This window comes from Corvus cornix, chromosome 2, assembly GCF_000738735.6.
Source record: "Corvus cornix cornix isolate S_Up_H32 chromosome 2, ASM73873v5, whole genome shotgun sequence".
In the NCBI taxonomy this organism is placed as follows: Eukaryota; Metazoa; Chordata; class Aves; order Passeriformes; family Corvidae; genus Corvus; species Corvus cornix.
The window spans coordinates 102,303,774-102,325,125 of record NC_046333.1 but is presented as its reverse complement, the minus strand read 5'-3'; the positions used below and the strand labels follow the sequence as shown (position 1 = coordinate 102,325,125).

Below are 21,352 nucleotides of genomic sequence, written 5' to 3'. Positions count from 1 at the left end.
TTCACATTGACTGTAAGATACTTGAACTTCTGCCCTGGATTAATCAAACATGAATCATTGTCCCATGCAAAAAGAAAGTTTATCCAAAAATTGTGGTGGTCCACAGAAGAAAAAGGGGGGGATATTTCCCCCTCTGTGAAGTTTCAACTAATTTTATTCCTTGCTTTGGTGGGAAATTCTGAGTATTAAAAGATTCACTGACAAGCACCAATCATCTTGTTCTTTTAAGGATTATTATGAAAAAATTAATCCCCAGCTGCACAGGAACATATTCTTTCTTTCTTTCTCCTAAATTAATTGTATAGTGGTGAGACCTGCCAAACTTGCAGTCTTTGTGTTTAGCTTATCAATAACTCGGTGTTGCTTCTGTTGCAGAGTTCCCTGAAGAGGAGAGGCAGCAGAGAAATCCACAAAGAAAAAAAGACATTTACCCAGGTATGGTTTCCATGAACATGCAACTTTGAGCAAAATCACATGATAGAACTCAAAATTTGTTTTTATGGGTTTTGACAGGGCCATTGGGTATACTAACTAGAGTGCAATTAGGCCTTAATCTACTGAGACCTCCCAGAGATAATGCAGAAGCAATTTAGGACACAAGTGCAGTCTCTAAAACGTGCAGCTTCTCAGGCTCACTGTGCTTGTATCCATTGATTCAGGCTGCAGGTTTTCTACAAGAAGAGCAAATCACCTTGCCTCACAAAAGAATTGGATCGCAGCTCAGGGACTAACTAAATTTATACACTGTGCCAGAGACTTTGTGCTAATGAGTGTCTTGGCAGGAATACAGTTCACACACTGCAACGACATCTCGCGAGCTCTTGTGTCGCAGCCCAGGGTTTGATTTTCCTGATATTGCACGAACTTGTGTTCCCCAAAGCTGAGGTACAACAGAGAGCCTAAGATGCCCACTCAGTTTCTCTTTGGACACCAATTTTATTGGAATCTCATAGGTCAGTCCTTCTCAGGAAAGCAGTCTGCCCTGTTTCCTCTGCTTTTTGTGCTGACTGTAGGAGTTAAAGCTTTTCCCAGCACCTACACAGTTACTGTTTATAGCCAGAGAGATGGGGATAGTATTTCACCTCACCGGGAAAGGAGCCAAGAGAGACATTGTGCCTTCATTAGTGAAGGGATGCACTTCCCCTGCTGCCCCCTTGGAAGGCTCGGTGTACACAGCCGAGACCTATGGGTTGTCTAGTCTTAAAATCCATTGATTTGTAACAGAAACCATAATAAATCACTACAATATGTTGGACTTGAGGTTGTAGGGCAGGCAGCAGAGTGGGCATACTGGGGGATTGTGGTGGCCAGGGCACTTCAGCCTGCCTTCCCAGAACACAGCAGACCGAGCGTCCTCGCCAAGATGACAGAAGCATGCCTTAATCATACCTTAAAATGTGGCACTTGCTGTGGAGAATTATTTAAGTCATCAGTCAGGTCAGAGAGTTTATTTTTCTGCAAGTATGTAAGATATATGGATGAAATATATACACATGCCCACACACACACAAATTACAGATGAAGCTACATGCGGCCATGATTGTGTCCATAGGGGTTTGTGGGCAGCACTGTCCTTCCTTTCCTCATTCCTGGAAACACAGAGCTGTTCAAAGGGAATGTATTCTCGTGCTTACTTCCTCCTCCCAAATCCAGGCATCAAGAGCAGCTGTAGTTTGCCTTGGAAAGCCTTAAAAACGACTTCACAAAATTAACTGAGTAACCAAGTGAGAGCTCAGCACTACTTACAGCACAGAGAAGTGATCCCAGAAGCCACATGGGGAGAAAAACCTTTACCCTCTACACACACATCGTAACTCTTGCAAGCAAAGGATTTGGGCTTGGAAATGAAAACCATTGCATCAGCACTCTGCAAGGGAGCCATTCAGTTTTCTTCACCAATTCTTTAGGGTAGAAGAGACAGAGAAAGAACCCTATATACTAACATGGCCCAGCTTGTATGTACATGTCCTGGCTATCTAACAACTCCAGGGTATTACCCAGAGCTGTCTCCAAATCCAGGCATCCATTCAGAGGTATTTGCTGGTTGAGATTAGGGCACATCACAGCAAGCGCCTGACTCGGTCAAAGACATGCCAGGTCCTGGGGCATGGCCCGAAAGTGTTGGTACACACACAGCCCAGGAGGTTGAAAATGCTGCTCTTCAGGGACAGACACCCTAAATACCTAGAATGAGTTCAAACACCCATTATATGTTTTGTGACTGAGAAGGCCTTAAACTTAGATTCTGTGCATCCACATGCTTACAGATATGTATAGCATGTGACAAGACTGGTGTTTTTACTTACTGAGAGCTCGTCATGAAAATTAGCTGGAACATCACACCCACCACAGGGCACACCAAGTAAATAATACCCATGAAGCTGATTGTCTTGAAGTTGTGTAAAAGCAGAACTCATAGTAGCACTCACCCCCCTCTGCAGTATTGAAGAAAAAAGTTTTTATTCAGCAGAATTGCAAAACGGAACTTCTTGGAAAATACCAGGCACCAGGCAAAACACAAAGAAAAGTGGTTCTCCAGCGCAAGGTAGGAGAGCTGGCACTCAGCCAGATGCTTGGGTGCTGGTTGTACTGCCCTGTCGTCAGACTTGCAACCCCAAAACCGCTTACCAGTTTTCTGCCTGGCAGTTCCCTTGAGCTGGTGGTGGTGGTAGAGGAGATGGTGTTGGCCTCTATCTAGCTTTGTGTCTTCTTGCCAGAAAAGAAATATTATATTGGGGAATTTTTGATCAGCTCTTCATTCTCATCACATCTCTCACACCATTATGCATTTACATTGCATAATGAAGTTAATTTATTTCCTATACATTTCATTTCTTTATCTCCACATTCTACATTTGTCTAAATTAGACAGCAGACTCTGTAGGGAGGGATCCGGGTTTTTTCCTTCTGCTTTTTTTACCCATTAACATCCTTCTGAATTGCCCTGCAGAGCCACAGTGCAATTGCATGCAAATAATCACCATTGGTAATGATTAACTCCCATTTATCCTTAATGATCTCTTAAAGTCCATGACTGAGCACCATGACTGTCACATTTTTGCACTGCTGTTCCTTCTTTTCTTTCTATATGATCTGTCCTACATACACATTTTAGGAAAGCATCCACATACTGGATGTTTAATACAGTCAGGAGGCCATAGCCCATATTCGGCTCCTGGGATATGAGCCTGTTGTTCCTCCAAAAACATGGAAAGGTTGTTCTCCCTCTTTTTTTTCCCCCCTCCTGTCTTTTCATTCATGATTTAACTAATAATGAACTATTCTTAATTTCAGTGATTTGGCCTCTCTTTCATTTTCCTTACGTGTCAAAACTCTGCTTGCCTGTGTGGGTGTCTCACCCTCTCACTGATTCTACTTGGTTTCAACTGATCAAGAAATCACTGATATTTCTGTACACAAAGTTTCAGAGGGACAGATGCATGAAGGTTGGAGTCCCACCCTTCTGGCATGCTTAGATCTGGCTGATAAACCTCTCCTGACCATTCTTTTCCTTTGGAAAAAAAGCTGTCAGGGGAATGGGATGTTCCCTGGCAGGGAAGCGAGGAAGATCTAGAGCTTTCTCACCTTTCCAGATGGGATCCATATTTAGTAGGCGAGATTAACATCCATCAGCTCTGTTGTTTTGTAAGAGGATTGTGTTTGTTTAATAAAAAAAAATCTTGCTTGTTTCAGCTCTTGCAAAAAAACAAAAGTTAAACATTTGATCCTTTTTTAAAAAAAAAAAAATTGCTAAGACAAAACCTGGCAATAAAGTAATGCCATTAAAGCAGCTAACAGTGGTTTTGTCCTGCAATAATAGCACACTAACTCCACAGATGCATTGAGTCGTGCAGTGATGCTGAGCAAAAACACTGGGGCCCTGACCCTAAACCCATCGAAGCCTTTCCCTTTTCTTCAAAAGCTTCAAAACGCTGAGTGTGTTGTCCCAAGTGCGGCTCAGGGACTGTTATTTTTGGTGTTTAAAAGGCAGTGGGCGTCTGGCTGAAGCTCCCTCTGACCCCAGGGTGGGAGCGGGGCCCTGGTGCTCCCAGGCAGGGCAGAGGGATGGGAGCAGGCTGCCCCTTCCCTCAGGCATCGCTCCAGCTGCCTGCAGCCAGGGAGGTGCCAGGCACCAGCTACTGCCATTGATGGCTGGGCACTTGAAGCCACAGACAGACAAGAAGTTGGGTAAAGAATGCAGGATTGCAAAGACAGAATAAAGAAAATGTCAGATCAGCTATTAACAGATAAATAAATAACCAGGAGTAATCATCCCACCCGTGAGCTCTGATGTGCAGCACTGGTCTGGCTGTAACTTTCCTTGTGATCTTTGTATTTCCCTAGAAGCAAAACCTAGAGTTCTGGGGATAAACTGATTCACTGTGATAGGAAAAACAGAGGTAATGTGTTGTACAGCCCTGGCCAAAGATGATGCTTTAATCATACAGCCTTATCCAGCCAGAGCAATCAAAATTCAGAGTGACTCCATCAGAGGCTTCACAGGATTTTGCCAGGTTTTGATTCTTAATTTGCAATTTTGAGTTATAAAGAGAAAAGCAATTTATAAATATTGTGAAAAAGAGGAATGTGTATGCAAGGAGACAATAGAGAGGATAGAAAGCCCATCTTCTAGAGGCTCTGCTTCTAATCAGTCATAAGCACCTCGCTTGAATTAATTTAAAACTTGTATTTCTGATGCCAGAAACACAATGACCAAAATTTTAGTGAACCCATGAGCTGATTGCAGTTGTGTTTGACTCTTGGTAATCAATGAAAATCACACATTAACAGAAACTTTGAATATTTTTTACCTCTACCATGTTATTAACATGTAAGTTAACTTTTTTTCTGTTTAGCATTTTAAAGTCACAACAGTACAGCAAGCAGCATCAATCAGAAAGCTGACTCGGTTCAGAAGTATACAACCAATAACTCTTGTGTCTGTTTAGTTATTAACAGCTTAAATTAAGACATAATTAGTATATATGTAAATAGAATGGGGCAAATTAATCTAGGTAACATAGAAGACCAATGTGCCAGGATGTGTGCTATAGAAATTAAAACATTTCCTCAGATTGCTGAGCTGTAATTAGTTTTGTAATTTTTGTTTTCACAGCCTGATCTGAGTGAACAATTAAAGTCAGTCATGTTTTCCTCTGAATTTGGCTTCCATTATTAGGAATTATAACAAAATGGTGCTTTTGAAAGATAAGAGTGCTCTGGAGACCAAAATGAAGTTTCCATATATAATTGCACATATGTCCACATGGCCTACCAACAACGATAAAATCTGCTGTCTCAAGAGATCATCTTTCAAAGCCTGCCTTCCATTATACTGCTAATGCTGATAAATGTGTCTCTTTTGAGGCCAAGTGCCTGTATCTCCATGACAATTCATGAAAGCAATTCATGCAAAGAAATTGTTCATTGGCTTAGAATTTACTTAACCTTGTCTCTTATTTCAGCACAATACACACTGAAGTTTTCATCTGAGATGAGATGCAGTACTTTAAAATGCCCAACACACACAAAAAACCCCTAACAGTCATTCAACACCCTGGTACTTCCTGAAAAATGCAGGTTTTCACATGGGATGGATTTGGATGTAAACACGGTTTAATGAATTTTTCTTCCCTTTTTCACATGTTTTCACCAATCTCCCTTGTGAACAGTTGTTCATCCCAGAAACAGATCACAATCTGCTCTGTCCTAATAATGACAGCAGTAGAGACAACAGTGTGTTTCCTATTTGGAAAGCAAGTTAGGAACTCTGTCTATTTCATAGCATCGTGAGATCACAATAATTAAAGTCTTCACGTTTCAAGGCAACCACACAGTTCAGCACACCTTTGTTGTGCGTTCTAGCTGAAGGAGCCCAAAATTTGAGATTATGATGAGCAAATTAATCTGAGTAGCCTTTGTTCCATGATGCTAAAGGGGAACAAGTCATTAAAGGTAAATGGAACAAAAAGTGCCAGCAAATCATGGAGCCTTTTCATTTGAGTCATTATTTTCCACAAAATTTGCTCAGCATTTGAGAAAAAACATTGTGCTGGCACTCTTGCATCACTGAGCACTTGCACAAGCACACTTTTTTTTTCCTCCCTCTTTAACTCTGATCAAGCTGCTTTGCCAATTTAACCAAGACCAAGCCACGAAATGTGTCAACTGTGTGGTTTGCGCAGCTCTGTCTGTGTATTGTTTGCATACTTAACAGATACAGCTCAGAGGATGGGGAGGTGGAGATTTTGGAAAATAAGCTGCTGGTTGTGCTTCTATTATAATATAATCTTGGGACGGGGGGTGATTATTCCTGGCAGGAGGACAGTGCTGATTTGAAGTGCCAGCTCCAGTTTGCCAAAGAGGAGGCAGCACTGATGCGTAAGAAGATGGCTAAACTGGGGAGGGAGAAGGATGAACTGGAGCAGGAGCTCCAGAAGTACAAGTCCGTCTATGGAGACGTGGACAGTCCCCTGCCTACTGGGGAAGCAGGGGGCCCACCCAGCACCAGGGAGGCTGAGCTGAAGCTTCGTTTGAAGTTGGTGGAGGAGGAAGCCAACATACTGGGCAGAAAAATAGTGGAACTGGAGGTGGAGAACAGGGGGATTAAAGCTGAGATGGAGGATATGAGGTGCCAATATGAAAAAGAGTGTCTCAGCAGGGACCACGTTTCAAGCATTCCTACCTCGCCCTACGGAGACTCTGTGGAGTCAGCCACAGAGCTGCGCAGGCACCTGCAGTTTGTGGAAGAGGAAGCAGAGCTGCTGAGGAGGTCAATCTCTGAAATCGAGGATCACAACAAGCAGCTAACTAATGAGCTGAACAAATTCAAGTTTGAGCCAGGCCAGGAGCCAGGCTGGTTGGATGACACAGCATCCAAGGGTGGTGGGACCTTGCAAGAGGAGCTGAAGTCGGCCAGGTCACAAATCAATGAGCTGAGTGGGAAAGTGATGAAGCTCCAGTATGAGAACAGGGTCCTGATGTCCAACGTCCAGCGTTATGATCTTGCCTCTCACCTGGGCCTGCGCACTTCCAGCCCCAGGGACAGCGACGCTGACAGTGACGCTGGGAAAAAAGAGAGCGATAGTGAAGATGGTCGTCCACCACAGCCAAAGAGAGAGGGGCCCATTGGGGGCGAGAGTGACTCAGAAGAAGTGTATGAGAAGACTTCGGGTTTTGGGAGTGGGAAGCCATCAGAAGTCAGCGACTTGTGCTCTGCCGAGTTCCTGAGAGTGAAAGAGGACACCGAGTCATTAATTAACATCAAACGTGAGGCTGAGCGACTTGAAAGGACTGTGGAGCGCCTTATCACCGATACAGACAGCTTGATTTATGATGCAAAGGTGCATGTAACCAGCAGCCCGTCCACTGAGCAGGATTTCAGAAGTGGAGAGGAAAGGGGAGAAGATAAGCATGAACCAGAGCTACTGGACACTGTCAACTCCAGGATGAAAGCTTTCCGGAAGGAGCTTCAGACCTTCCTGGAAAAGGTTGATCACATTGGAGAGGGCCTTAAGGAGCAGATGGAGGACCTCTCTCCTCTTCCCCATCTCACAGAGTCTTCCAGTTTCCTATCCACAATGACATCCATGTCCCGAGACTCTCCCATTGGTAACCTGGGGAAGGAATTGATCACTGACTTCCAGGTAGGTCAGCTTTTTATTTGCCTTCTTTCTGTTTATTGTTTCTCTTTCTTTCTGGCAATTGCTACCCTAGAGCTAATTTTCCTCACAGCTGCTTTGTTATGATTTCAGACCCGCAGTGTATTAAGTGTGTAATGTTAAACAAACACTTTATAGGTTTTTTTTCTTTTATTTATTTGCACAACTCCTTTGATTCAGAGGCGGTTCCTCGTGGCAAAAAGGCTAATCCGTTGGTGTTAAAGAGATCTGTCTTCTTTTTGTCGGTAACAGCAGTGTTTCCCCATGAAAGAGGTGATTAATTAAAACAAAAAATTCTGATGAATGTAAATTAGAAGCCTTGCTAAGAAATGTGAGGAGGTCTTTATTATGCTCTCTTGTAAAAGGGTCAGGCATGTTCTCAAAAGCCTTGCCAAAAGAACCCAACCAAATGCAGTTTTCTAAGTGATGTGTTTTGAAAAGCCTGCTTACAGCTCACTCCCCTAACCGAGCAGCGAGTGAGAAGCTCTGTAGCCAGCGAAGGACTGCCTTGCCTAAAGCGTTGCCCATGGGCGCATGTCTAAACTGCCACAACTGCCACACTGGATATGGCTTTTCTGCACCGCACAAGTAAGGAAGGAAGAGCCTTGTGTCCCATATCCTTCATGACTTGTATGCTTGCTGTTGGTTTGACTCATGCATCCTCATTGCATGCGCCTCATAACCAGTGTTTGCATTCTTTTTTCCTCTCTTTCTCTTTTTTGCTTTTCAGATGTTTCAGCCCATCATTTTGCTCATCCTCATTTTGGTTTTGTTCTCTTCACTTTCTTATGCCACTGTATTTAAGTTGTTTTTTCTGTTCACGCTTTTCTTTGTCTTGTAGTTTTTCAGTCGTCTACCTTACCCATTTTTGTTTTCTTTATTCCCTCCTGTCCTTTTGTTTTTTTGTTATAAACCGCCCATGCACCTAACAGTCCAAACTGAGGGATCAGATGGAGTGGCAGCTCAAACAAGATCGTGGAGAGGAGCAAGAGATTCGCCACCAGCGAGCCACCACCGACCCACACCGCAGAGCTGATGGAGACATTAAACTCTACAGGCCAGGAGACAAGGGCTGTTTCAGTCTAGAGGTCAGCAAAGCAGCCCATCGTACTCACTGCCTCCTGCTGCCTTAGCCAGGAGATGAGTAGCAGAAGCCAGGGGCTGGGGGAGCAATTTAGATCAAATATGACACCCCTGTTGTGAAATTTGTGGTTGATCTCATTTGCCCCGTGCAGTTCCATGGAAGCAAATTGGTCCTAACTTTGAAGTCATCACCCTGCTCCCAGTAGCTTTGCCAAGGGCGAAAGTACAGCTCAGGGACCCACTACAACTGAGTATAGAAGTGAAAGACGTCCAGAAGATATTGTAATCCCTGATATTCAATCATGCTTCCAGATTTCACCTTAAATCTGGAAAGTCTACAGATAGAGATTGCTTTGCATTTTTCCTGTCAGTAAATGCTGGTGTGCGTGGTGATTCTCAACAGGGAATACACCACCCTGCAGTTTCCAAAAAAGCTTATTTAAAGCATAATTCTCCATTGTTTGGGTTGTTGAGTACTTTTCCATTTGTCAAAAACATCAACCAGTTTTTATTTGAATCTTCATTCATGCAGAGGCCATGTCTGCCTCAGTAAACACCTCCTTAGCTGCTTTCTCATGAGCACGGTTGTCCATACACTGCAATTGGTCATGAAGAAAACAATTCTACTCTGTCTCAATAAAGGTGGGCTTGGAGCAGTGAGAAACTTTTCTGCTGGCCTCTGGGAAGCCAATTCTTGAAACTGTGACGATTAGAGTAGCTTCTAGTGAGGGATGAGTTTTAACATGTTTTTAATTCTATAGACACACGAAGAAGCCTTAATATATCTGAAACCCCTAACTGAGTCTGGGTGCTGGCTGGGGCAGCTGGGTTTGCAAGTAAACAATTGCAAGACCTAGAAACCAGGGGTAGGAAGATAAAAACTTCAGGGCAGCTGGTAGCCAAACAGCATGGTGATGTCTTGAATATTAAAAGGAAGGGTGGCCCTTCATCTTAACACAGGTAATTCTTTGCTGGTTTGGTTTGGTTTGGTTTAAAATATCCTGACAGCACAGAGTTTTGGTAGGATTAGAACAATAAATTTGTTTAGCAGCGTCTTTTCCAACTTTTCACTTGTAACAGTGATAAAAGACCTCAGGAAGGATATCTGATAAATCCAGGACACCATAAGCCTCTCACTGAAGGGTAAAGTAATTCTTCCTCACCTGTGAAAGGGGCTGATGAGGTAGAGAAATCTTGCTGTCCAGCACGGATCCCTTTGCAATCAGAAATCGATATTGCTCCATAGTTATGGTAGATAGGGTCAGAAAATTACTCCAGCAATATTTCATTACAATATTTCTGTTTAAATTCTGTCATATTTATTGGTTCCCCCTTATCTTAGATCAGTGTTGTTTTCATATTAAGGTCTGTATATGTAAGGCCTCTGTTAGGATTAGGGATTTGGCTAATTTTGGCACAATACCTTTTTTTTTCCCTCTCCCAGGATGGGATGATGTATAAGATATGTACAGCAAACTGTGCTTGAACAGAGGATGGACAGTTTTCACACCATAGCCTGACAAGGAACAAACCAGTAATTATAATCAAAGGTAGAGAATAACCAGTTTAGAACCTGATGTGCTCAAAATATGAGCAAGGCTGGGGCTCAAAGAGTCTCACTTGAGAAAATGTGAAAGACTAAGGTGTTTTTTCAGTCACAATTACTTAAGTGACAAAGAATATTACAGTGCTTTATGCTAAAACTTTTCAGTGGGTCAGCAGCCTGTGGAAATCTTAAAATCTGTAGTAGTCAAACCTAAGTGAAGCAGATTTATCAAAATAATTTTGGAAGTTGTCATTTTTAATTTCATTATTCATTTTAGTTTCATTATTCAATTTAATTATTTTAATACAATTTTTTTTATTTCATACACTCCACTAGCAAAAACTGCTAATTTTTTTTGTTCCAGATGAATGAGCAGGAAAAAATACTATTCAAATACCAAAGGGGTCTTTTTATTACCACAGAAATTTCAAATGGAGACTCAAACCTTTTAATGCCCACAGTGGGTATGACTACATGAGTTTTTATCTGCTTTGACTTAAGGAGTGAAAATGTACATACTGGCCACTGGATAACATTGATTGATGATCTTCTTACTGTGTGTGGACATTCAGCATGAAAACAGCACATTTCATTTCGCTGAGGAAAATGTTTTCTTTTTATTCAAGCAAGCCCATTTATCTTTTTTTTTTCCAAGCTGAATTTTAAATTAAAATTTTCACAAGCAATGCCGAACAGCTTCCATATAGCAATTTCTTCTATTTTTAAAAATGAGCACTGTGGGAGCCTAATGGTTTGATTAAATACAATAAATGCAGACAGACATGTGCTTGAAACTACCCCGTAGCCTAACTGTAAACATCTGCCATTGTTTGGGATTTGCACTGCAGTTGTTAGTGCAACAGTATTATTAGAATGTGTTTGCATGTTAAGGAGGTGGGTTAGAGCCCCAGTCCAAGGGAAATTATATCTTGAAATTGCCTTAAGAGTAGGGCTTTGTTTTCTTGCTGAAACAAGCCTTTCAGCTGCTGTTGTGGGAGGCTGGAGCCCATTGGAGTGGATGTTCGATCCATTATTCATGATTTTAGCAGCACTCTGTTATGGTGGGAGGGGAAGATCATTCTTTACTATCCAAGGAAAAAGCAGGTGAACTAGTAAGAATTGCCATGACTGAAACAAACAGGAGAACTGAAAAAGGTAACATGGAGCAAACATCCTATGGCAACAAATGGAAAGCAGTGGGAAAATTGTAAATAATTTTTCATCTGGTGATATTTATGGAATATCCATAAACGAAAGGCAGTTTCCTTAAGCAGTCTCCTCCTGTTTATTCAGAAGACATTCTGAAGAAGATAAATGTCACTCTTTCAAATGACCAGATATGGCTTGTATTTGATATTTGATGCTTTAATTTGGAGCTGTATCTCCTAGTTCTCTTCCTTCAGGGAATATCAGTTCTGCCTTTACCTGAACAAGTGTATATCAAAGGCAAAAGCACTTGGCATTTCAGATTTTGATTATTTTAATACATGGCTTTTAAAGACTTGCACATTTGGTTCTGTGCAGAAAAATACCATAAAATCTCTGACACTCATAGGTTGTGGAAAAAGAACCACTGAAAGGAACTCATGTAAAAGGGGTGAATTGTCACCAGAGATTTAAAATAAAAGCAAATAGTCTGGAGAATGTGAGAGCATGTCTTAAACAACAAGTTTTCCTCAAGGTCTAGTAATAAAATAGGAATAGCACACACTGAAGAATAATTTCTTCTAAGCCATTCTTATATGTTTGCCCATTTTCCTTACTTACTCCGATATGAAATGTATAACTCTAAGTTAATTACTGGGTTAAGCGTGGACCAACCAGATGCAGTGATGTGCAAGTTAGGTAAGTCAATTTACTACCTGCTTTGAATCAAAACTTCTGTATGGATCCATTTTGGACATATGAGGAGAATTTTGATCTGCATTTTGAATGTTCTATTTTTTAACTAGTGCTGTTTCTGTGCAATTTTCATAATTCCATGTGAGAGCCTTTCAGCTGTATGGTTTTTGCAGCAGGTCCCAGTCATGTGCTGAAAATTTGCACACCCATTTCTCTGGTTAAAGATTTTGTTTTCCCAGAAAGGAAACAGTGAATGGTTTACACATTGTGACTTTTTTTCTTCTGGTAAAAAAAGCAAACAGAACAACAACAACTAAGGACCACATAGAAAGTTGTATGTCTTACGTCCACTATTCCTCCAATGCAAAGTTGTGGGAAGAAGAAAGATAAACTGATGCTGTGATTATTCCTTCCCACCAAGATTAGGGGAAGCAAGAATAATTTACTTTGATGTATTGTATTCTTTCTTGCTATGTAAAGTTCTGTAGAGGTTGACAATATAATGGCTTAAAAGACCCTTTATGATGTAAATCTGGATATCTGAGTCCTAACTGAACTTGGTGAGGCTTTGTATACTATCCATACAATGAGATGGATTTTTAAAGACTTGGAGCAAAGTGTTCTGTGTTTTCCGAAACTCAGGGACCTTTCATATAAGCATAGACAAATAATCACACAGCTGCCTATTGCCTATTCTAGACTAGCAAATGGAATATATGTCATCTATTTTTAAGGGGTGAGAAGAAGAGTACATCTTCAGAAGCAGCCTCTGCAAATTCAGTTAGATGTGAATTGCATGTAAAAAACATTGCAAAAGGCACTGGAACTTTCTTTGTGATTGTTGCATGCAATGGTCAGCTGTCAAAGTGTGAAAAAGTAGCAATTTTTAAACTATGTGTTCAAATGTAAGATCCAAATATCAAAGCATTATAATGTAGCTTTAGAGGAGGAGCATAAAATATTCATCTTTTGACTTCCTTGGAATTGCACGCAAATGCTGGAGAGCATCATTCGACCCTGGCTCCTCAGGCCTTATTTTGTTTGATCATTTCTGGGGAAAAAAAAAAGCTTAAGAGAAAGATTCCATGAAATTTCATGTTCATGGTTGTTGCATATAAATTGATTAAGTTTGCAGGCGAATTGAGATTGTAATTAGCTACGGTAAAATGGAGAAAACAGACAAGTAAAACCCAGCCTTGTCTTGGATGGCAATCTTGTAAATACAAGTCATGGCAGAAATGTGGGATTGTGTGAGCTGGAAAGTAACCTGAAAAGCTGTGAACACTGAGAGGGGAGAAAAGGGGTCAGTACAGTGAGGGAGCGGTGGCGAAGTCCCCAGGCATGGATGACTTTTCTCTGCACGTCCTCTTGAGGTAAAGACACCGGCATGGATTAGCTTGCTCTGGAGTGATAACAGGTGAGATAAAAGGACTGAGCAGAAGGATTTGGCAGTGCCTGTCTGAGGGCACAGGAGTGGAGGTGCATCTGGTAATGCAATAACTGGGGTACATGGGAAACCATTAGTCGGTGTTGAGCTGTGGATGAGTGCAGCTGTTTCTGTGGTGCTGTGGTAGAGTAGCACTAGCTCGTAGTTCCCATGGTATTGTGTTTGTATGTCTGGTTGTAGTGAGTTTGTGTCTGTTCTGTGGTGTCAGTACATTGTGTGGTGGCTGTAATATTCAGGGTGTTTTCCATTTGTGTAGCATTCCTTAATGAGAACAAAGGAAACAAAGAACGGAATATAACAGGTTATCAACTTTTGTGTCCATTTTGTAGTAGTGTTGCTTTACAGAACAAAACAAAACCACAGTTGTGCCACATACTATACCCTGCTGATTGTATGATAGGGGACTGATTTCCACGTATAAACATACAGACATCCATCAGTGCAGTACCAGGTACCTGAACTGCATACACAAATATTACATGATACATTTCTAAATATTATTCATTCACTATCCTAATAGATTGTTTAGCAGCAATCTATTAGGCACTTAGGCAGCCTTACCTCCCATTATTTGAAGAGTGCAGATATCCCAGTGCATCTGGTAGAAATGGCATTGTATTTAATTATAGACTAGGAAGAGTTCTCAGGTTGCATTGGAAGGAAAAAGGTGTGCAGCTCTGCATTCATGCACTAGCTGCTTTTCAACTTTAATTACAAAAATGTATTGTCCTTAAAGAGGCAAAGCAGTTGTGACGTGATTTTCACGCAGTGTGCCCGTGATACTGCATCTGCCTTTATGATACATTTAATTTCTTTTCAGTAATTCCAACAGTTACCATGTAATCCTAGCACCCAAGTTCCCTGAAACTTGGCTTTGCATGGGCTACATATTTACTAAAAATTTGGATGAGTTAATAATTTTGAATTCATAGAGGGAAGGAACAGACTGTTTTTTTTAAATTATGCATTAATTAACTGATACATTGTTTTTTATTTGCCATCTTCCTAAAGAAGCCTGATCAGAATAAAGTAATGCAGAAAGTCCTGATGAAAGTAATTTTTCCTTTATTGCATGAGAGAATTAACAATTTACAAATGCTTGTGCAAAACTGACAAATCCCATCACAAGAAGTTCTTTTCAAATTACTTGTGAGACCAAATTTTGACCTTTTGCACTACAAAATGTCTGCAGACACATTACAGAGACAGATGAAATTGATAAGGCAGATAATGTTCTCCTAGTCACTTTATGTGTACCTTTCAGAGGGATGGAAGTGTCTTTTCCTCAGGTACAAAACAGACATGCACAAGTCAATAAATGACTCAAGTAAAGAAGGAACTGATAGGGCCCAGAAAGTATATGTAGGTCCTCTTCCGATTTTCAGCAGAGTATGGTCCTGCAGGTGGTTTTTGGGATACTTCCATTTGCCTTATCTCATTTTTCCCTAAAAGAGGAATGAGGAGTGTCTGTTCCAGTGAGAAATACACTGTGAATAACCAAAATGTTCCAACAAGGGCTGTGTGGCCTGAACAGCAGCAGCTGCTGGCTTTGCTCTTGGGAAGTGGGACGAGTGCCTGGGGAGGGGGCGGGTGCCGGGGCCGATGCTTCAGGGAAATGGCAACACAGCCCAGGAGAGCAGTCCCACGACCTTCCTTATGTTCTTGCAGCTGCTGAGGCTGGAGCACGCAGGACATGGGCCAGCTGAGAATTTGGGATTACGCTTTGAAGCCTGAAGCAATCCTGTCTTTAAAAACATCTTTGCTCTGGGAAGTAAGAGTTTGGTGCTGTAGTGTTTTCTGTGGTCACACATGTGAAGAGGATGGCACCCAGCCAAGCATTGCTTTTGTACAGATAAATCAGTTTTAGCACCAATGTGAGAGACACAAAGTGAAGGGCACAAAAAGTTCTGATCAGCAGTATAAATGCCACAAGATTAATTAATGTAGTATAAATAATGAGATCTGACTCTGCCTTCTTGGGTCTTTATTTCTGAGTTAAGTAACTTTCAGGAGTGAAGTTGATGGGATGCCAAACTTAATGAGAACATGAAATTGAAGGTATTAAGATTAAAACAGTGTTGGACCTGAAAGGGGGGATACTTAATTATTTTGGTCAGATATCAGGCTCACACAGCTTATCACTGTGACATTTTTGTAGTAATTATTTTGAGTAGAAATCACAGCATGAAGTTGACTTGTGCAAAGAGCTGTCTTGTATCTGAAGAAAGTGACCTTAGGTATGCTTAGCTGGTTTACTAAATGCTATCCCATTAACTGCCCAATCAAAACGGTTGCCAATGAGTAAGTAATTAGGTACAATATACATGCATTAGATTAATCTTGTGCAGAGATGTTAAAATTTTATAGCTTGTATTATGATGAAGAAATGTACCACCAAATACGTAATCCTGCAAACAGGAGTCTCAGCTATTTGAGTGCAAACCCAGAGCAGAGGCCTGAAGAGAATATGCAATATGTAACATCAGCATCCCAGCTTTAGTTTCCAGAAGCCACACAGGAAATTCCCGCACAGATTTAGGGCATTGCTATTTATTTGCACACTGTGCTTTGGTTTTAACTATTGATAACCCTGAGTTGTGCAGATGTCTGTCCTGCGGTTCTTTTCTTTTTCTTTTTTCCTTTCTTTTACACCCCGGAGACACATTTTCTGCTAAACCTATCCCTTTGTCCTGCTGATCAGCTCAGGGATTCCCATGTTTTACCTGTACAGAATGTATCGATACAGGAGCTTCAGGCTCAGCTTGAGCAGGAGACAAGACTTCACCGAGAGGAACAAGAAAAGTTTACAGAAAGGATCATCCAGGTAAATACAAAACCCCCATGCTGGGAGAGACGCATGACCATCATGTGTGATGTGAGCCTGGTTTGTCAGGACTGTGGGAACTTGTGTCCTGATGCCTGTGCCTGTCTGATCTTGTCTGAGTAAATGAAGAATCTGGAATCTGGGGAAATCTCAACTCAAGCCTCTTTTGCCACTTCAAATCTGGCTTCTCTGCTTGGTGGAGCGTTTTGTCCTCCCCTCTGCAGGGGAAATTGTGGTAGAGACATGAAATACTGCATGGAGAATTCTGTCACCCTTCAGCTCTCCGTGAGCTGGAGAAGGGTGCATTTGATCCCTGGGAGCTCAGTTCAGCTCTATACCTTATTCTGACTTCTCCTAGCCCAAAGAAAATCCAGCACTTCTCTGAAGTTAGAGGAGTTGTTATGCACACATAGCTGAGAAACAAATCAGGACATTCTTGTATTTCTCAGTATTCAATGCTTCCAATCTTCTTATTAATAACTGGTGAATAAATCATATTTTTTTACATGAGCTCCCCCTGCTCTTTTGAAGGCTGGAACAGATTAGTCAATCATTCTGTGATCTCTAGCTCCTAGAGCGAAAAAATCTGTTGCTAATTTCTGCAGGCTGTTTGGTTCTTAACCGAAGTTTTCTTTTTAAATTTACTTTATAGACTAAATTCAGCATAATTGTTGCATACTGAAAAGAATTTTTCCTTGTGCCAACTAATCTCTTTATGCCCAAGTGGTATCTCTCAGTTTTTTCATAACTAACTTTAATTTTCAGTTGATCTCCACAGGAGCTTTCCACTGGAGCTTTTGAAGGCAACCAGTCAATTGATTTTCTTCCTAGTTGCCTTGGCTGTGAAAGCTTTTTGGAAGCTATGCCTGCCTCTTAAAGTTCTTTTCTTTTGCAATTGCTATCCATTGAAAAAGCATAATACTCTATAAATCTACCTCCACTAGGGTCTTCTGCAAGAATTCATGACACAGGGACTTGAAATATAACAGCTTGTAAAAACAATGACAAATGCACCAAAATCAAAGCTAGCTGTTCATGTTGACAGCCAGCAGAAATAGCAGAATAAAAGCATCTTCTGGATTCTTCATTTTTCTTCCAGATTATGCCCATCCTGTTGATAATGTACTTTTTTTATTAGCTTCCAGGATTGCTGGTGAAAATTACTCAGATTTTTGCTGTATTTAACCATAACTTCATCTGGTGGAAGAATCATCATCAAATCTACTTATTTCTTCCTGTAAAAATTAAATTTAAAATCAGCCTTTCTTTTATTATTTCACTTTTAGGAATGTTTAATGACATCAAATTAATGTGTGCTAGCAGTGTACAATCTCCATGAGTGTTATTCAGAGTTGTGTGTATGCGTTTCAGGCCATTATGACTAATTTTGTTCCACACTACTTTTAAGCTTCATTTTAAACACCTTTAAACTAGCAACTACTGTAAATAACTTCAATTTAATTGTGAACTTTTTTTAAGACATAGTAGCATAGATGGTAAAAATTTACATTATGCCAGAGCACATCATTTAGATGGCAGGCAAGTCCTTGGTAAATTGTCTAGTATGGACTGGTAGCCTGTTTCAGAAGCATCTGAATGCTGCCATGAAAATCAAACACATATTTCTTAGCAGTATTTATTGCTAGGTAGTCCTAGTCCCTGAAATATTCTTTATTCTTATGTGAACATTGTTTGTTGCAGGGTGCATTCCAATGGTTTGGATTGTTGTGGTCATTAGTGTACCGTGGCTTTCACAGATTTCATCTATGGAACTGGTCAGGAAAAAGGGAGGCTGTTGTTCTGCAGAATGGACAACAGAAACTGGCACCTGTAAACAGTGACTCTGTACTCATTTTCCATCTGCATTTTCTTCATCAATGAAGAAGCCACCGCTTGTTTGAAGTGGAAACATTTTCTCATCCATGCACAATATGAGATGTTGTACAACTAACTTGTACAAGTGCTTTTGGGTTCAGGTCATGCCGCAGTTTGATTTTTATATATTGGGGGAGAGGTCATGTTTAAAGAATGATGTTTCAGGCGGCCTTGCATTGAAACAGGTGTAATTATACGTGTCCTCTAAAGAATGAGCTCTTCTTGGTGTTTTTAGTACTAAGGCTGAGACATGTCGAATGCTGACTTACAATCTGTTCCTGTCTCTTCAGTTCCTGCTTGTGTCCCAGGTAGTCATGCCAGAATGAGAGACTGTTTAGTGTGGTATCATTCAGATGCCTTCAAGTATGAACTGCGAGAAGTGAGGGAGCAATTGTTGTATCTGAAGTACTGGAGGTGGTTTCTTCAGAAGTGTTGCCCTTCTAGAGGCAGAGGGAGACGTAGCCACTGTGGAAGGATTGAGTCTGTGGCTCTGGAGAGAAGTTGCAAGGAAAATATTTCAGGTTGTCTAAAGGGCAGCTGTGATCCCACCTTATACGAATGGCTGCAAATGCATTTAGTGTGTGTGATATGTGCAGCAGTGTGGGCTGGTGGCTGTGCTGGGAACCTACTGCAGAGATACAATCAAGAGGGGGAGGAAAATATGAATACTATAAAATGTTCAACCAGCATCAGAGCTGTTGTACATCTTTGAAGTAAATATCCACTTCCATGGCAGGTTACTTTCATATGGTTATCTAAGCAAAACTTACCATGTGCTATCCTCTAATTTCCTTATTGAGTTTACTGAGCCAAACTCAATAGTTACTCACTACTGGTGAAAATTAGAGATTTCAGTTTGTCTCACCCAATGAAGTACAAGTCCTGGAGACTGCCCCAGGACACCACCCCACTGACATGTTGCCTGTTATTCCATTAAAGCTGGAGGAGGAGCATATGCAGACCCTGCGGAGGAAAGACTTGGAAGTGCAGAGCTTGACTTTGCAAAGCAAACTGGAAGAGAAGACCTGGAGTCAGGAGAAAAATCTGCTGCAGCAAGAACTCAGGCATTTCAAGCAGGACACCTTTCTCCTGTATGTCAAACTGAAGTGGCTGCTGAAACATTGGCGGCAAGGCAAGCGAATGGAGGATGAAGGGGAGGACACATTAGAGGTAAGTGTCCCACCTTAACAACCCAGATGAGTGCTGGGATGTCCCTTCTTTAAGTGTAGACTTGAATATGATGTGGCATCAGCAGCTTTAAAATTGCACATATGTTGAAAGGGGATTCAAATTAAACATGAAAGCTTAAGTTGGCTTATGCTGAAGTATATTCTGCATGATATGTTACAGATCACCCATCTTTAAATGGAAACCCTCAACTAGTACAAACAGCTGGTCCTGAAAAACTCTCTCATAGCAAATGCAAAATTAATTAGGTCTCAGAGATATGACTCCTGAGTAATTTTTTGAAAGCAAAAAAGCACATTAGCAAGGTGAGGGAGTCAAATCTGTTTAGATGGATTGAGCTGTTGTTTTTCTCATCCTGTGCACAGTGTGTTCCTTACAAAGCCTTCAGCAATACAGACGGAGGGAAGCTCTGTTTCTGTGCTCACAGGAGAATTACACAGCTTCTTGTGGGAACTCACAGTGAATCATCCTTTTTTGTCCCCCCTCTCCATACATGCGTCTATCGCCGTCAGCAGCAGTACACCAGTCGTCATCACGGTGCTTTTCCAAGTAGAGGCTAAATCAAGATCAGGAATTTCAGAAGTACATGACAACCTGGAATCCCCAAGCTGACACATCTCAGCAGGGGTGTGGTTGCCAGCCAACACTCGCTGTGAAGGAAGTGTTGAGTTGCACACCCAGAACTACCATTTGCTTCTTAGCTAAAGAAAAAAAAATAAAGTGTTTCCCCATTCTGATATTTTATACTAAATTCTTGAGAACAATAGATTTGTTTTGCAGGTTCATATGATTCTGAAGCCATGTGGTAAGCAACAAAGTAATTTTTCTCAGTATTGTTGATGCTTTTGTGTGCCTAGTGTTTTTCAAGGTTTGCTGCATTTGGCAGTACAAGTAACCTTTCAGGTCCAGTCAGAGTATGCTTAAGTTGAATACTCCAATGTTTTGTATTCTTAGATAAAGGGTGGATGAACATCTTTACTTTCATCTGCTGTGGTAATATGAGTCAGAAACAAGAGATGAGTAACTACTTAGAAGTAATTTTCTTCTACTTTACTTCAGCAGCATTAATTTGCTTCTGTGTAAACTAGCTCATCTTCTAATACCAAAAAAGCTTTCATTTCTAGACTGTTCAGGATTTTTGTCTGGTTAATTTATAATCCGCCCAGCTCTAGTCATAATTGGAGTCACGTTTTGCTCATGCTTTGCAGAAAATAAAGTGATAGATTTGGATACTTCCTAATCTCCATTGCTTCATCACACAATACACCAGCGTCTTTTAGTTTTTGATTAATGTGTGATGGATTATATCCATCATATGACATTACACCCATCTCAGGTGCGTAGATCCCGTGTTACAGGCCTGTAGAGTGTTGTGTTCACATGTGCAATATGTCATATACCACCCAAAGATCAGTTCTGTAGCCTGAGTTGAAGTCAATATATGCCACCATGGAGATGCAGTCCCTTCCCCTTGGTCCTTCCATAGATTTCTGGCCCCAGAGGTAAATGGCAAAAGCGTGTTCTGTGTTCCCTCTTGCATTCTAGATCGAGCACCCTGAGGCCCTCCCAGACTTGGGCATTCAGTCTGAGCAGAAGGCAAATGATGCAGAGAGAGAGGAGGAGGAAGAGGATGTTGTGTTTGCACTGACAGATTTCTCCCAGCGTCCCATCACAGAGAGCACTGATCATGGACCGCAGCTGCAGACTGCAGAATTACTGCAGCAGCAGAAGCAGGTACTACACCATTCATATATGTTGCCCTGGGAATGGAAACTCTGGATTTTTCGAGAGAGTTCTGTGCTGCTGTGTTAAATCACCTAGAATCATATTTGTGTAAACAATTCTAGCTACACAGCAATTAGAGTGAATTTCATCCATTATATTTA

At 41.2% G+C, this 21,352-nt stretch overlaps 1 protein-coding gene across 2 annotated transcripts in view; it reads left to right on the top strand.

Annotated features, from left to right (window-relative positions):
* The first annotated feature begins 359 nt into the window (after window positions 1–359).
* MTCL1 (microtubule crosslinking factor 1) overlaps window positions 360–21,352 on the top strand; it is a 48,797-nt gene continuing 27,804 nt past the window's right edge. Inside the window, exons 1-7 of one of the 2 annotated variants that reach the window (XM_019283990.3) lie at window positions 406–435; window positions 2,471–2,545; window positions 6,321–7,646; window positions 8,594–8,749; window positions 16,311–16,403; window positions 19,218–19,448; window positions 21,012–21,200. In XM_019283990.3, coding sequence (XP_019139535.3) covers window positions 6,378–7,646; window positions 8,594–8,749; window positions 16,311–16,403; window positions 19,218–19,448; window positions 21,012–21,200 — 1,938 coding nt within the window. In that variant the 5' untranslated portion in view covers window positions 406–435; window positions 2,471–2,545; window positions 6,321–6,377. Of the gene's footprint in view, window positions 436–2,470; window positions 2,546–6,320; window positions 7,647–8,593; window positions 8,750–16,310; window positions 16,404–19,217; window positions 19,449–21,011; window positions 21,201–21,352 lie in introns of both variants that reach the window. The other variant, XM_019283989.3, reaches the window with a different exon arrangement.